At 37.4% G+C, this 15,935-nt stretch overlaps 2 protein-coding genes and 1 pseudogene across 2 annotated transcripts; all 3 read right to left on the bottom strand.

Annotated features, from left to right (window-relative positions):
* Positions 1-2,705: 2,705 nt before the first annotated feature.
* Positions 2,706-4,743, bottom strand: LOC127207597 (olfactory receptor 4C6-like; annotated as a pseudogene).
* A 217-nt stretch (positions 4,744-4,960) lies between these two features.
* LOC127207598 (olfactory receptor 140-like) lies at positions 4,961-7,488 on the bottom strand. The gene is made up of 3 exons (XM_051167037.1): positions 6,590-7,488; positions 6,009-6,075; positions 4,961-5,089 (listed from the first exon to the last, which is right to left on the bottom strand). The coding sequence occupies exons 1-3, from the start codon at positions 7,477-7,479 to the stop codon at positions 4,961-4,963; spliced, it is 1,086 nt and encodes a 361-aa protein (XP_051022994.1). The 5' UTR covers positions 7,480-7,488.
* Positions 7,489-13,207: 5,719 nt separating this feature from the next.
* Positions 13,208-14,158, bottom strand: LOC127207600 (olfactory receptor 4C6-like). Its single transcript, XM_051167038.1, has one exon. The coding sequence runs from the start codon at positions 14,156-14,158 to the stop codon at positions 13,208-13,210; it is 951 nt and encodes a 316-aa protein (XP_051022995.1).
* Between the last annotated feature and the right edge of the window lie 1,777 nt (positions 14,159-15,935).

The following is a 15,935-nucleotide window of genomic DNA, read 5'->3' on the forward strand; positions in this document are numbered from 1 at the left end:
CAGCAAACAGTCTCCTCTGAGTTGAAACACCTCTATCATTCTCCAGTCTGCCACACTGTCCATATCTGTTTTCTTCAAATTGCTACATACTACAAGCCACACTTCCTCTCTCCAGGATCACCTACTCATCTTCCTCAGGAGCCAAGACCATGGCCCTCTCCATGCTGCATAAGGCAGGCCATTACCAACTGGCAAAGGCTGTGCCCCACAGGAAGGAATTATCCACTGTGGACATACCAAAGCCCAAACTAAGATTACATACTTGGGATTAAAACAAAAACATATTTACATAGTATGAATGAGTTTACAAAGAAACCAAACCTTCCATTAAACATTACCCAGTCTATTTCCTGAAGTCCTTTTAGGTAACTAATCCTTCACTTATATATTTTCCTTTTAGGACTGCTTTGAATGTGTCCCAGAAGTGTTGTGTGTGTGTGTGTGTGTGTGTGTGTGTGTGTGTGTGTGTGTGTGTGTTTTAAATTTTATTATTTTCACAAATAAGGTTTATTGATTGATTGATTGATTGATTTCTTCTTTGATTCATTCATCATTCAATTATGAGTTGTTTAATTTCCTTGAGTTTGTATATTTATTAGTGATTATTTTGCAATTGATTCTAAGTTTTATTTCGTTGTGGCAAGATAGGGTATAAGGAATGATTTCTTTGTTTTTGAATTTGCAAAGATTTGTTGTGCACCCCGAGATTTCTTCTAAAATAGAAAAATTTCCATCTCATAGATGTTAATAAGTAGAATATGCTTTCTTTGGTTTTGGGTTAAATATTCTATAGATATCTATTAAGCCCATTTGATATATTATGTCTGTTAATTCTTATGTTTCTCTATTTATTATTTGTCTAGGTCATCTGCCCAGATTATTGTAGAAAGTGTGGCATTGAAATAACCTACTATTACTAGATTGTTGTTATTCTTCATATTTAAATACTACAATACATTTTTAATGAGATAGGATGAAGTGGAAATGGGGCAAGTATGTTTAGAATACCAATGTCTTCTTGTTTAACTGTTTGTTTGATAAGAATGATGTGTCCTCTCTATCTTTTCTGATTAGTTTTAGTTTGAAGTCTATTTTGTCAGACATGTACATTATATGTCTTAGTGATTAATTCTGAGTTACCAATAATACATTGATGTTAAATAAAGGAAAGAGATACAAGCACTTCCCCTGGAGTCATTTAAACAGCATGAGTCAAGATTTTAAATTTCTGTTTTATGCTTCATGTGTCTTCTCTTCTCTGTTTGTCTGTTTTACAAGTCTGAATCTGTGCCTGCCTGAAAGTTGCTTTGTGCTTCTATGTGGGTGGGTCTGTGCCATTACTTTGTGTTTGTCTGTGACTGTGTGCCTCTAAGTTCTGGTGTGTATTTGATTGGTCTATGTGTCTGTCCTGTCTGTGTGAAAATTACGGGCATCTCTCTGTATGTGGCTGTGAATGTATCTGGGTGTCTTTCTTGGAAAAAAATGGCTTCACTGTGTTTTTATTGTACAGCACATAATGCATCACGTGAGAGAAAGAATGGGATAATCTGCAGAAGTCTTAACAATTTTACACGTGATTAAATGAATGGCTAAAACCGATTCCACCTGATCCAGATGACAGCATTATCAACCAAAGTCTATAAATAGTTGTTTTCAACCTTTAGAGGAAAATTTAGGATGTATTTGCTATTTTCATCAAATGAAACACGTACATTGTCTCAGTCAAAGGCATGGAAGTGTATGTAAGTTAAAATTGCAGCTATGCATTAGCTTAGGTTGCAAAAAATGATCACATGGGAAATCTAAGAGAACTTTTCCGTTAAAATCAGGCTAAACAAACAGACGGAATACACAATATGGTGGTAAGTCACAAATACATCAAGGTGTATTATTAACTCTGGCTATGAGGGCTAGCAAAAGTTCTATCCTCTTAGAATATAAAATATATTTAGAATGTTGCATTCCCATGTCAGCTATTAAGGATAATAATGCCAAATACTGCTAAACTTTGCAAGGTGCACACTGTTAAAAATATACATTTTATTTTGGTTTAGTTTGCCTAGAGACTTGGGATTGAAAGTGTGTAGGGTGTAGCATAAATTTGATGGTTTTCAGAACATTATGATAGGCAGCTCTGGGCCCAGGGGTCCTGCTCAAACTATGGCACCAGCCAAGGACAATACGTGCAGTAAACTTTGAACCTCTACACAGATCTAGCCAATGGACAGGACATTCTCCACAGTCGAATGGAGAGTGGGGTCTGACTTTCACATGAACTCTGGTTCCCCATATTTGACCATGCCCTCTGGATGGGGAGGCCTAGTGGCACTCAGAGGAAGGGTAGCAGGATACCAAGAAGAGACTTCATATCCTATGAGCATATAGAGGGGGAGGAAGTCCCTCTCAGTCACAGACATAGGGGAGGGGAATAGGGTGAAAGTGGGAGGGAGGGAGGAATGGGAAGATACAAGGGATGGGATAACAATTAGATGTAATATGGATAAATTAATAAAATATATTTTAAAAATGTGATGGTTTGATGTGCTGAGGACAAGACACTAACTTGATTAAGGGGTACGCTGATATCTTTATATGGTTATTAAGCTTGAAAGATACCCATTGGATTTAGATTTCTAATGGAGTATAATTAATACAGAAGAAATATCTCTGCTGGCTTTGTGGCCAGGATTATTTTCCAAAGTAAGCTAGTGACCACCCTGTGTCCCTTGTTTCATCAGAAGCCTCCTTAGGGAAATTTTCACCTCTGCATTTCTTAAGGTACAGATCAAAGGATTTAACATTGGTTCAATAATAGTACGGGACACAGCCATTATTTTGTCTACTGGATAAGTGACCACAGGTCTGACATACAAGAAAATATGGGGCACGAAGAACAGTACAACCACTGTGAAGTGGGAAGTACATGTGGACAGGGCTTTGAGCCTTCCTTCAGAGCTACAGTTCTTTAGGGAGCAGAGGATGATCGCATAGGAAGCAGTTAGAATAAGGAAAATGGCCTTACACATCACTCCACTGTTGAGAATGACTAAGAGACCTAGAACTAGGTGTCCATGAAGGCTAGTTTCAATAGTGGAAATAAATCATACATAAAATGATCTATAATATTGGGGCCACAGAGGTATTTGATACATGAAGAGAATCTGAATGGTTGCTTGAGCAAATCCACCTACCCAACTTCACCTCCCCATCAGGCAGCACACTCAGGGAAGCAGGCTATCCATTGAGACCTGATAGGCTGTGGTCATGTGGTAGTAGGGGGACGTCCCCTTCTGTCAGAGGTCTAGGGGAAGGGACTAGGGTGGAAGGGTGGGGGATTGGAAGATAGAAGTGAGATGATAACAATTGGGATGTAATATGAATAAATTATGATAAAAAACTTCTAAAAAAGGAATTCTTTTAGGTATCCTTTTTTTAAAAATTGCATTCCATACTGTTTTAGATACTAAAGAGAATTGTTCATTCAAAGAGTTGAATACTAACTGCTTATTGATGCAGAGGAATCATATTAGATTGACATTAAAAGATAGTAACTTTCCAAACCACAAATGATGTTTTAACCCAAAGCTCTCAATTTTTTTTTTGTTGTTCTTGAAATATTTGAAAGACCTACTATGGCACCAACCAAGGACAATACGTGCAGTAAACATTGGACCCCTACCCAGATCTAGCCACGTCTCCTTGATGGGGAGGCCGGGTGGCACTCAGAGGAAGGATAGCAAGCTACCAAGGAGAGACTTGATACCCTATGATAATATATAGGGGGAGGAGGTCCCTCTCAGTCACAGTCATAGTGGAGGGGAGTAGGGTGAAAGTAGGAGGAATGGGAGGATATGAGGAATGGGAGGATAGATGGGATGGGATAACAATTGATATGTAATATGAATGAATTAATAAATAAATAAATTTTTAAAAGAGAATTATATTTAGATATAGCAAAATGAAATTGGTCACCAATTCCTATTAACTTTGGCCAGGTATTTAATTTTGTGAAGTCACTTGTATTTATCAATAAAACAAAACATTCATATTGGTTTCTTCCTCCTAAGTGAACTATTAAGAGACAGTTGAGAGGTCTCAGGAAGAATTTAATATACAGTAATCTGAATTGGTCCATGATTCCATGATCAAACTTGATAAAAAAAATAAATATGAAATTACATAAATAAAAATTCATTAACTTTACATTTTTATGCCATTCTTTGTACTGTAAGAAAACATGTAGGAGGCATTTAGGTCTTTGTGCTCAAAAATGAGCACTAGGGTGACATGGAATATTAATCACACAGGGTTTTTCATTTAAGGGAAGGAATAATGTACCTATTATCTGCTCAAAAGGCTGAGAACATACGTGTTTACTAGCATTAGGAACGTTCCTCTGTCTGTTTGGCTATACACTATTCCAGCACTAAATCCTCCCCTTGATCTTCACTGTATATATGTTTTTCTTAGTCTATAAGTCCTATTGTTATAGACTTTACAAAGTGTTTTGGTGTATTCATGTCTGACCTGTATTTAGTTTACTTTGTTCCTCAAAGAGACTTATGTTTGCTTTGTTGTGAACATGGGAGTGAGTTAGTTACTACCAGAATAAATTTCCACCAAGTTGTATTGTGCTTAAACATGGCTGAAATAAACTATTTGAAGTCAGATTCCCAAATTTGAACCAACACCAGCCGCTAAGTTTCTCTGAACCAAACCGCCTCCTTGACTCCCATGTATCATCTTTCTGCAGGGTTGTAAAAGTCACCAAGATGTCTTTAAACCCTCACATCATCCCACTGGGTTACTTCTAGGACACAAATAATATGTTGACACAACTTATTTCTGTTATATTCTCCACTTGCCCTCAACATTTAACAGGTATTTATTTATGCCCTTTTTAATTGATTTTGGTGTCTTACATGCCTTTCTCCCTGCTCTATCTCAATCCTTTCTTATATTAGGTAGGAAAGAAAAATAATGTAGTGGGGAAAGGGGAGTTCTTTTTAGCTACTTCCTGCATGTTAGGGTCCTTGGGCTCCTTGGGGGCAAGTCCAATCGCCATTTCAGGATGACTCTTCTCATCAAACTGTATCAACAACAAACAGGAGCAGCAGTGCGAAGCATCAGCATTCTTTCTTGAGCCATCTGTCTCTCTCTGAACTCTGGCCCTTCTTCTCTCTCCAGAATCTTCAGAATTAAAGTAACTGCAGCTGGCAAACAGCCCCTCTCAGAGTCCACGTGAGGAAAGTAGTCTGCTGTTGTGGACAAACTAAATCAGCCCTATATCCCAAACCCGAGATTAAAACACAAACATATTTATAACCGAAGTGTGTTTTTAAAGACACCAACACTTCCACTACACATTTAAGTTACAAGATTCATCATCAGTATCATATGATGAATGTTTTTCAAGTAACCCTTATTTTACATAATAATGTCTCCAAATGACAAAATTGTATTACAATATCATATACTTAATTTATTACTATTTTTCTTTTTTTTCAGATTGGCATCTTTATTGCTTATTATGTAACAGAAATTGCATTTTACATGAAAACAATTTAGTTTTTTTCTTTTTCTTTCTTTTTTTAAAATTTTTTATTTTTTTTTATTAATTTATTCTTGTTACATCTCAATGTTTATCCCAACCCTTGTATCCTCCCATTCTTTCCCTCACCCCCCCCCATTTTCCCATTATTCCCCTCCCCTATGACTGTTCCTGAGGGGGATTACCTCCCCCTGTATATGCTCATAGGGTATCAAGTCTCTTCTTGGCAACCTGCTGTCCTTCCTCTGAGTACCACCAGGTCTCCCCATCCAGGGGACATGGTCAAATGTGAAGCACCATAGTGTGATTAATTTATAAGTGGGACTTAGTCATTGATGTATATAGAAAAAGTATACACACACACACGCACACACGTGTGTATCTATCTCATACTGGCATTCTGTGAAGGTCATGAAACTTATCACTCATGTATAAAGTGACTATTCTGATGAAATACAAATTTGCAAAGGACATAGGAAGAAGAAATTATAGTGTGCCATTTGTTATTCAAAATTGCATTTTTTATTTCTTTTTTCTTTTTATTTTTTTTGTGTGTGCAACTGCCCCTCCCAAGGGTGCTGCCTTTCTTTATTAATTTATTCATATTACATCTCGATTGTTAGCCCTTCCCCTGTTTTCTCCCATTCCTCCCTCCCTCCCACTTCTCCCCTTCTTCCCTCCCCTATGTCTGTGATTGAGGGAGACCTCCTTCCCCTATAAGAATGGGGAAATAGTAAGATCCACAGGGTCCTGGAAACCTACAAGAAGAACTTTATGACAGGCAGATCTTGGTCCTGGGGTCCTCCTCAAACTAAGGCACCAGCCAAGGAGAATATAGGCAGTAAACTTCGGATCCCTACCAAGACCTAGCCGACGAACATGATATTCTCCACCGTTGAGTGGAGAGTGAGATCTGACTCTCACATGAACTCTGGTGCCCCTTTTCTGACCACGTCCCCTGGATGGGGAGACCTGGCAGCACTCAGAGGAAGGATAGCAAGTTACTAAGAAGAGACTCGATATTCTAAGTGCATTTTTTTAAATAGCATTCTAATGGCACTTTTAACCTCTGCATTCCTTACTGTGTAGATAAAAGGATTTAACATGGGTGTGACAATAATATAAAACACTGCTATCGCTTTATCCATGGAAAAAGTTGTCACTGGTCGCATATACATAAAAATACATGGCACAAAAAACAGCACAACAACTGTGATGTGGGAGCCACAGGTAGAGAGGGCCTTTTTCCTCCCTGCAGAGCTATGTGTCCTCAAGGAGAACAGAATGACCACATAGGACATCAGCAGCATTGTAAAGGTGATCACAGGGATGACACCACCATTGGCAGCAACCAGGAGACCAAGGAGGAAAGTATCAGTGCAGGCAAGTTTTAGCAAAGGGTAGATGTCACAAAAGAAATGATCCAAGACGTTGGGGCCACAGAAAGGGATCCAGAGAGTAACAAGTATCTGCCCAAAGGAATGAAGAAAACCAACTATCCAACACATTCCTACTAGGAAACAGCATGTACGGTGGTTCATCCTGGTGACATAGTGCAGAGGTTTACAGATGGCCACATAGCGGTCATAGGCCATGATAACAAGGAGGACAATCTCTGAAGCTCCTAAGAAATGTTCAACAAAAAGTTGCATCATGCAGCCATTGAATGAGATCGTTTTTGTCCCTGATAGCAAATCTGCCAGCATCTTAGGGATTGTGCAAGAGGAATAGCATGCATCTATCAGCGATAAAAAAGCCAGGAAGAAGTACATTGGGGAGTTCAAAGTCTGGCTACAGACTATGGTCCCTACAATGAGCAGGTTTCCTGTGACAGTGACAATGTAGGTGATGAGTAACACCAGAAGTAGAATTCTCTGAAGCTGGGGATTCTGTGTCAGTCCCATGAGGATGAATTCAGTCACATTCATTCTGTTTTCTTTCAGGAATACTATGGTGGAGCTCAGAACTGCTGAGTTAGCCAGGAAAATGGAATCTTAATAGAAACCTTCATAAGAAAATTTTGTAGTTTTTAGAAAAGAAGAAAACAATTTAGTCATATGAATTATTTTGTTACATGGTATGCAGAAGAGAGAAACACTCTATGTCATATATTTTATAAAAAGAAATTAGAATTGACCTCAGCATCTTATAGGATTTTTATTTGAAGCCAAGTGCAAACAAAATATACCATTAAAGAACTGTTTTTAATATCTCAACTTAATTCCTATTCAGTCTTAGCTATTCTATGCATACTTATCAATCAGTATGAAATGGATTTCTTAAAAAAAATATATTATTTTGTACATGGTGTGAATTCTTGTGTGTGTGTGTTTGTGTGTGTGTGTGTGTGTGTCTGTGTATGAGAAAGAGAGAGAGAGAGAGACAGAGAGAGAGAGAGAGACAGACAGACAGACAGACAGAGACAAAGAGAGACAAAGAAACAGAGAAAGAGACAGACAGAGACAGAGAGAAAGAAAGAGTGAGACAGAGTTTCTGTGTGTACATGCAGATACTAAGAGTTAGGTAGATGTAACACAATGTTAATATTTGTTTAGTAGTTAACTTATGTGATTATTTATACATTAATTATCTCTACTAAGTGAATATATAGTAATCAAAAATACAAATCAGGCTATTTCCTTTCTTCATGGAGACAGGAGATAGAAAATTTAAAAATAACATTATATATAACATATCTGTTTATAGTACTTACCCTAAAAATGATTATCCAAATGTAGAATCTTAAGTAAACAATCACGTTCAATAGAGTACTCAGAGAACTTCACTAAAATTGAATTCATAACTAGTATTGACAGTAAAGCCAGAGCTAAATGAATTCCTAAAATAAGGCCTTGGATAGAAATATCCTAATGGAAAATCACTGTGGAATAAGTTGAGTTAAATTCAGTGACTATGTTGGGGTTGGGATGAGCTTGGGCAGAGTAAACAAGGACAGGTTGGCTGCAGATCTTGCAGGCCTTTAGATCACTGTTTAGGGCATAATTTTATGATATATGATTAATGCAGATCTTGACTGTGTCGAAGCTTCATCTATCAGAGACAACATTTGTATTAGAATTTATCAAGGGCAAGATTCATTTATCATCATGCTGACTGTCTTAAATTATTCTCATCCTTGTAGATGAATAAGACTTGGAGAATGTGAGGAGCTTACTCAACATCACCTGTCAGTCTTCAAATGCAGCCTTATGTTGAGATGAAGAGCAAACATATTTCATAAGATATAATAGAATAAAGTAGTTTCTGTAAGATGAAGATAATTGACCAGATCAGTTACTTTGAGAATCCAGGGGAACAAATTCACCTATTAACACAAAATAGATATAAAGTAAGCAGTTGTTACGTAAGCTGTTTAACTTGTGCTGATTTTTTTAGGAAGTTGTACTATCACTACTTACTGTGAAAACTGAAGACATGGACTCATGACTGTGTTGCCTGAGGCCATATCTATATAAGTTACTAAGAAACACCAAGTAACATAACAGAATATTGCACCTGAATATCATTCTTCTTCTTCTATTTTATTCAGTATACATATGTTCTTATGTTTTTATTTAACTACATGATGGTTGATAAAATATTTAATATATGCATAAATATACAGCAGACTTACTCGTTAATTTTTCATCAGGTAGTTAAGAGATAAAGAGTTTTTGTCACAAATAATTAGATTTCTAACATGAATTCCATGTGGGATTTTCTGGAACAAAGAAATGAATGTACGTACAAAGCTTGATGCTATTTGTTATTTTTCCTTTCAACCTATTTTTTTCTTCTTCACTCATCAACAATTTCTTCTGTAAAATCTCGGTTAGTCACAGCCACATTCCCTTCTAATACTTCCAGATGATTTTTATACTGAAGATAAAGTGAACACTGAAACTGGGAAATTGTGTGCTAACTGCCCATTTGAGAGAATTCACCTGGGCTTCCTCATACATCAAAACACAACTAACTGCTGTAAAAAGAAATTTTGGATTTTGGAACAATGCGGCTGCAATTATTTTCTCTATTTCATCAAGATTATCATGTCCCTTGGGGAGAAAGGCATTCTTAGTTTGGTTCATTTCAGGAACGTGCATCTTTCTCTAATTATTATGGTGTTTTTCATTAACCCGTCTCAAACAGCAGAAAACACACACACACACACACACACACACACACACACACACACACACACATTTATATATATGTTCATATATATAACAGCAGTTCATATATATATGCATGTATTTATTTAATCTATGTATGCATATGGCTATATCAGTATCCATGATTTACTGTTCCTATTTTGCTGACAGAGACATAGAGAGCTTAAGCCTTGTACCCCGGGAAGAGCACATCTTAGCAACACAAACTCAGGCATCTCTCCATTAAGTCTTGATCTTGACTTGGTCCCACAGAACTTCACAGGTAACTACTTACCTAGACAGGTTCTTTACTAAAAGCAGCTTTCAGATAGGCTTAAGACGACTTCCTCTCATCCTAATTCTTAGAAGAGTAATAGGAAAAGGTGATTTGAAAAACACTTGAGAGTTTGAAGTACATGAACTCTTTATAATCCTATGGGAAATTATCACCTCCATTCTCAGGAGAATTTATAATTACCAACTTACTTATTTTGCAAATTTAATTAATAATGCATGACTATCTCTACTTAAAGATCATTCCCTATCTGGTCTAAATTCACTATTGAAAGAAAATATACATTGTTCATATTTTATTTCTAAGCCACACCTATATTTGCCACACAATAACTTTATTATATAATTATGTTTTTCCACTTTACACAGAAACATTAGGCTTAGATTCATGTAGAGGAATTTTAGTCCAACAACATGGCTGCTCTGATCACATCCAAAACACTTCTAGGTCAGTGTGATCCAGGTGGATTCAGACATACCCTTAGTACACACCTTTATCATTCTGGCTGGAGTCCTTTAGTACACACATTTAATCCCAAACAATGACGTCTAATTGAGGGGCAAAGTGATGAAGTGGAGAAAGACGTGAAAGAACGAGGCAAAGATAGGATAGGAGAAAATCTATTTAAAAGCAATGCAGCAAGAGAGAGAGCCATTCAGTTCTGTTCAGTCAGTGGAGTCCAGTGCAATGGAGTTGAGGCAGTAAGTTTGTCAGTGCAGTCAGTACCTTGCAGTGGAGCTGAGTTCCTTCTTGAGTTCATGCAGTTCAATGCCTGTCATGGGAAAGTTGAAATCAAAGAATAAAAAGGAGCCACATGATTAGAACAAATTGCCAGTTAGTTTGAGGCCAAGCAGAGTAATTCAGTCAGAAACTGACAGAAGCCAGACTGAACTAGTCAGTTTTCAGAGGAGTTTGAGCCAGAACAGCTGAGTTAAACAATCCAGCCAGAAAGAGCTAGAAAAGGGTGAATTTACTCAGCAGTATGTCTCTGAGACAATTTTACATCTGGTGAGTAAAAGGATACATTTACAGAGTAGTTTATTTTGATTACCAAGTATATTATAACTAAGAAGACTTAAAATTTTAATTATTTTTTACTTCTGTTTTCTGCCTAATTTACAATTTATCCACATTACAGTCTTAGGAAATTGATGGACCATGTCTCATTTTATGGATTTTGCTTCTCTTTCCTCCTTCTCTCCTCCTCCTCTTTTTCCTCCTCCTCACCCTCCTTCTCCTTGTCCTCCTCCTCCTCTTTCTTCCTCTCTTCTTCTTCTTCTTCTTCTTCTTCTTCTTCTTCTTCTTCTTCTTCTTCTTCTTCTTCTTCTCCTTCTTCTTCTTCTCCTTCTTCTTCTTCCCCCCCCCCTCTCATTTTTTATTGCTTGTCTGTTGTAACACAATCTCACAATGATCAGGCCTCAAACCCATAATGCTGCATCACCCTTTCATGTGGCTCAGCCACTGTGTGCAGCTCATGTTTCATCTCACAGAGGATAATAATCTGTATCTCCTACTATTTTACATTGAGCAATCTGAAAATTCAAGAACATGGCAGAGCAGGCTTTTGAAACTTCAGAACCTACCCCAAGAAGAAAACTTCATTTTTAAAATAAAAAAGTGAAAAGTATTCTAACATGTATATGTGCCACATTTTTATTATTTATTCATCTGTTGAAGAATATTTAAATTGTTTCTGTCTCTAGATATTGTGAATAGCAAATGTGTATGGAGTAAAATGTCAAGTCCTTTAGGAATATGCCAAGGAGAAGTATAGCTTAGTCTTGTGATATATGGCAATATTTTATTTTGCAAGCTTTATATCAAAATTTGTTTCAGAAGTTGAGAGTATTGGAGTTAAGGAATGTGCTGCTGGTGGTAGGTAGTATGGTTGATGAGTTAACTAATTTCAGTATGAATAGTCAGAACTGTTATCTATACAGTTGCAAATAGAGATTACAGACCTGATTATGATAGCATATACTTGTTTCTCTACAGAATGACAGAAGAAGATAAGAACAGTGGTGTTGTGATGACCTCTGTATAAGGATAGTACTCTACTAAACTGAGACTTTCCCCAAAAGAACATATGGAATCATTCAAATTAGGATTTTGATTCCTAAAGAGCTTTATATACCCATATTCTCTACCTTGTTCTTCATGTTTATTTATAAACACTTAATATTATAATTTTGAATTTTACTCATATCTATTAAAGATATTTGTTGAGTACATATTATGTGACTAGGTATTCTCTTAATAATCAGAGTGATGATAACAGAAAAGGATAAATATAATTTTGCTTTGGTGAGAATTACAGTTAGAAGGAAGGAAGACAATATAAAATCCAAGAGAAATGTATGTGTGTATGTACACATTTGTATGTATGTATGTAGGTGTATATGTATGTGCTTTCATTCATGTGTGTTTTCATGGTGGCTATCTGTGTGCAAATGAAAGTGTGTATATGTGCGTGTGCATGTGTGTGTGTGTGTGTGTGCATGCCAAGGGTTACATTAAAGGTTGTAATTCAAGACTCCATGAACTTACGTTATAGAGTGACTGTCTTTGTGTATCCTAAAGCTCACAATTTTGGCCAGGCTAGCTGACAAGCAAGTTGCAGAAAATTTTCTGGCTTGTCTCCACCTCAAAAACTCTGGGAATATAAACATAAGAACCATGCCAAGGTATTTGCTGGGACCTGTGGGTGAAAATTAGGTCCTTAGGCTTACACGGCTAGCACACTATTGCTCCAGCCTCCAAGAAATATTTGTAAAATATAAGCTGTGATCATAAATCCTCAGGCTACACCTTGCATGTAGAATTAAATATTAAATGAAAACAATGAACAGAGAAAGTTAAGAATTATTCTTCTTTCATTTTCAAATAGGAATATATCTAGGAAAAAAACTATAGAAAGTCAATCAAACAAATCTTCTGGAATATATTTTTCCAGCTAACATAGAAGAAAAATATAAGAAATGCCTCTAAACCTGAAGAAGTTCACATTTTAACTGCATGAGAAGAGACATCTCAGGAAGATGTACTACAAAATATGCTTGTGTGGAAAACCTTGATTTTGACGTGCATAGAAAAGCCACTCTTGCTAATTCTTTTGGGACAGGTTTATAAGCTTAAATGCTATCTCTGACAGCTATATTTCAGGAGAAATGATAGTACATCTAAAGTTTGATATCTCCAGCTTTTGGGGGGTTATTTGGTCCCTACCATATCAAGTTTTACCACTTGAGTTCCCCTTTTCCTCCACAGTTTCCTCAGGGCATATTTTACTTCTGCATTCCTCAAGCTGTAGATCAAAGGATTTAACATTGGCTCAACAATGGTAGCATACACAGCCATTGCTTTATCTACAGGGTAAGTGACCACAGTCCTCATGTATAAGAAGATAAAAGGTACAAAGAACAGCACTACCACTGTGAAGTGAGAACTACATGTGGACAGGGCTTTGCTCCTCCCTTCAGAGACAGAAGATTTTAAAGAGCAGAAGAGAGCCACATAGGAACTGATGAGAATAAGGAAAATGGTCACACACATCACCCCACTGTTGAGAATGACTGAGAGACCCAGGATCTGTGTGTCTATGCAGGCCAGTTGTAACAATGGAAACAAGTCACACATAAAACGGCCAATAACATTGGGACCACAGAAGGGTATTTGATCCATGAAGAGAAGCTGAATGGTTACATGAGCAAATCCTCCCATCCAAGCCCCTCCTACCATCAGCCAGCACACTTGAGGATTCATGATAGTCACATAATGCAGGGGCTTACAGATGGCTATGTAGTGGTCATAGGCCATCACAATGAGAAGGATAATCCGTACACTACCTAAGAAATGGTCTACAAAGAGCTGGGTCATACATCCTTCAGAGGACATGGTAGTTCTGTCAGAAAGGCCATCCACAATTAACTTGGGAACAGTGACAGATGAATAGGTGACATTCATGAAGGACAGAAAAGTGAGGAAAAAATATATGGGTGACCTCAGACTGTGGCTTCTGGTAATAGTTATGACAATGAGTACATTTCCCAACACAGTGGCCATGTACATGATTAGAAACAAAGCAGAGAATACTTTTCTCAGTTGTGGATTAGTTGTAACTCCCAAAAGAATAAATTCAGTCACATTGTTTGAATTCTCCATTTGGTAGGGAAAGCATGAACCACTGAACTGGGGAATCTGAAAAAAAAAAAAGTTTTTGTTTGTTTGTAACTTTCTTTTTTATTTAATTCTTTCACACAATATATTTTAATCATTTTCTTTCCCCTTTCCCAACTTCTCTCATATCCTACCTACCCTCTACACATATAAATTTATCCTAATTTCTGTCTCTGTCTCTCTATCTCTCCTTTCCTCTTGGTATCACCTTCTCTTAAAAGCAAAATATAAAAAAATGATATGTTTTAGTTTGAACTTTTTGTATCATAAGAATGCTATTTTTAATGAGTAATCCATGGACACATTGTTCATCCCCCCCCAACCCTACCCGGTGATTGTCTTCATCTAGAACTGCAAAAGCCAGCTGATCACATTAGAATCTAACAGAGCTTTCATTTGTACTGATCTCTTTACAAGGCATCCTTTAATTTCTCGAGTTCTTTATATATTTTGGATATTAGACCTTTGTCAGATGTAGGGTTGGTGAAGATATTTTCCAAGTCTGTAGGCTATCACTTTGTTCTGTTGACAGTGTCTTCTGCCTTACAGAAGCTTCTCAGCCTCATGTGGTCCCATTTATTAATTGTTGACCTGAAGACCTGGGCTGTTGGTGTTCTGTTCAGGAAGTTGTCTCCTATGCCAAAGTGTTCCAGGCTCTTCTCTACTTTTTCTTCTAACTGATTTAGTGTCTCTGGCTTTATGTTGAGGTCTTTAGTCCACTTGGACTTGTACCCAATTCAGAAACGGGGCTCAGAACTAAACAGAGAATTCTCAATAGAGGACTATCAAATAGCTGAGAAACACTTAAAGAAATGCTCACCATTAGTCACCAGAGAAATGCAAATCAAAAAGACTCTGAGATTCCATCTTACACCTGTCAGAATGGCTAAGATAGAAAATTCAAGTGACACAACATGCTGGCAAGGATGTAGAGAAAGAGAAACACTCCTTCATTGCTGGTAAGAATGCAAATTTGTACAACCACTTTGGAAATCTATCTGGAACTTTATCAGAAAACTGGGAATAGGATGTCCTCAAGACCCAGCTATTCCACTCCTTGGAATATACCCAGAAGATGCTCCACCACACACAAGGACATATGCTCAACCATGTTCATAGCTGCCTTGTTCATAATAGCCAGAATCTGGAAACAGCCTAAGTGTCCCTCAGTTGAAGAATGGATAAAGCAACTGTGGTACATTTACACTATGGAATACTACTCAGGTACTAAAAACAAGGAAATCCTGAAATTTGTGGACAAATGGTTGAAATTATCATACTTATTGAGTTAACCCAGAAGCAGAAAGACTCACATGGTGTATACTTACTTATAATGGGACACTAGCCCAAAAGGCATGTCCCATGAAAGTCTTCACTTACCTGGAGATTTGGAAGATGTGAGGACATCCTTTTGGGACTCTAGGAGAGAGAAATATAAGAGAATGGAGAAATAGAAGGATCCGGGGGTTCTAGAAACCTACAAGAAGAGCATCATTACGGGTGGATCTGGGCCAAAGGGGGTCTGCTCAAACAACTACACCAACCAAGGTCAATACAAGCAGCAAACATCGAACCCCTACTCAGATCTAGCCAATGGACAGGACATTCTCCACAGTTGTGTGGAGAGTGGGGACTGACTCTGACGTGAACTCTGGTTCCCCGTATTTGACTACTTCCCCTTGGTGGGGAGGCCTGGAGGCACTCAGAGAAAGAATAAACAGGCTACCAAGATGAGACTTGGTAGCCTCTGACCATATAGTGG

The sequence above is a fragment of the Acomys russatus genome, chromosome 24 (genome assembly GCF_903995435.1).
Source record: "Acomys russatus chromosome 24, mAcoRus1.1, whole genome shotgun sequence".
NCBI classification, from domain to species: Eukaryota; Metazoa; Chordata; class Mammalia; order Rodentia; family Muridae; genus Acomys; species Acomys russatus.

Coding starts and splice junctions, on each gene's coding strand:
- LOC127207598 (XM_051167037.1), bottom strand. CDS start 7,479: ATGAATGTGACTGAATTCATCCTCATGGGACTGACACAGAATCCCCAG. Junction 6,076..6,589: donor GCCATTAGAATGCTATTTAA/AAAAATGCACTT, acceptor GAAAAAAGAAAT/AAAAAATGCAATTTTGAATA. Junction 5,090..6,008: donor CCTATGTCCTTTGCAAATTT/GTATTTCATCAG, acceptor TTGTTGATACAG/TTTGATGAGAAGAGTCATCC.
- LOC127207600 (XM_051167038.1), bottom strand. CDS start 14,158: ATGGAGAATTCAAACAATGTGACTGAATTTATTCTTTTGGGAGTTACA.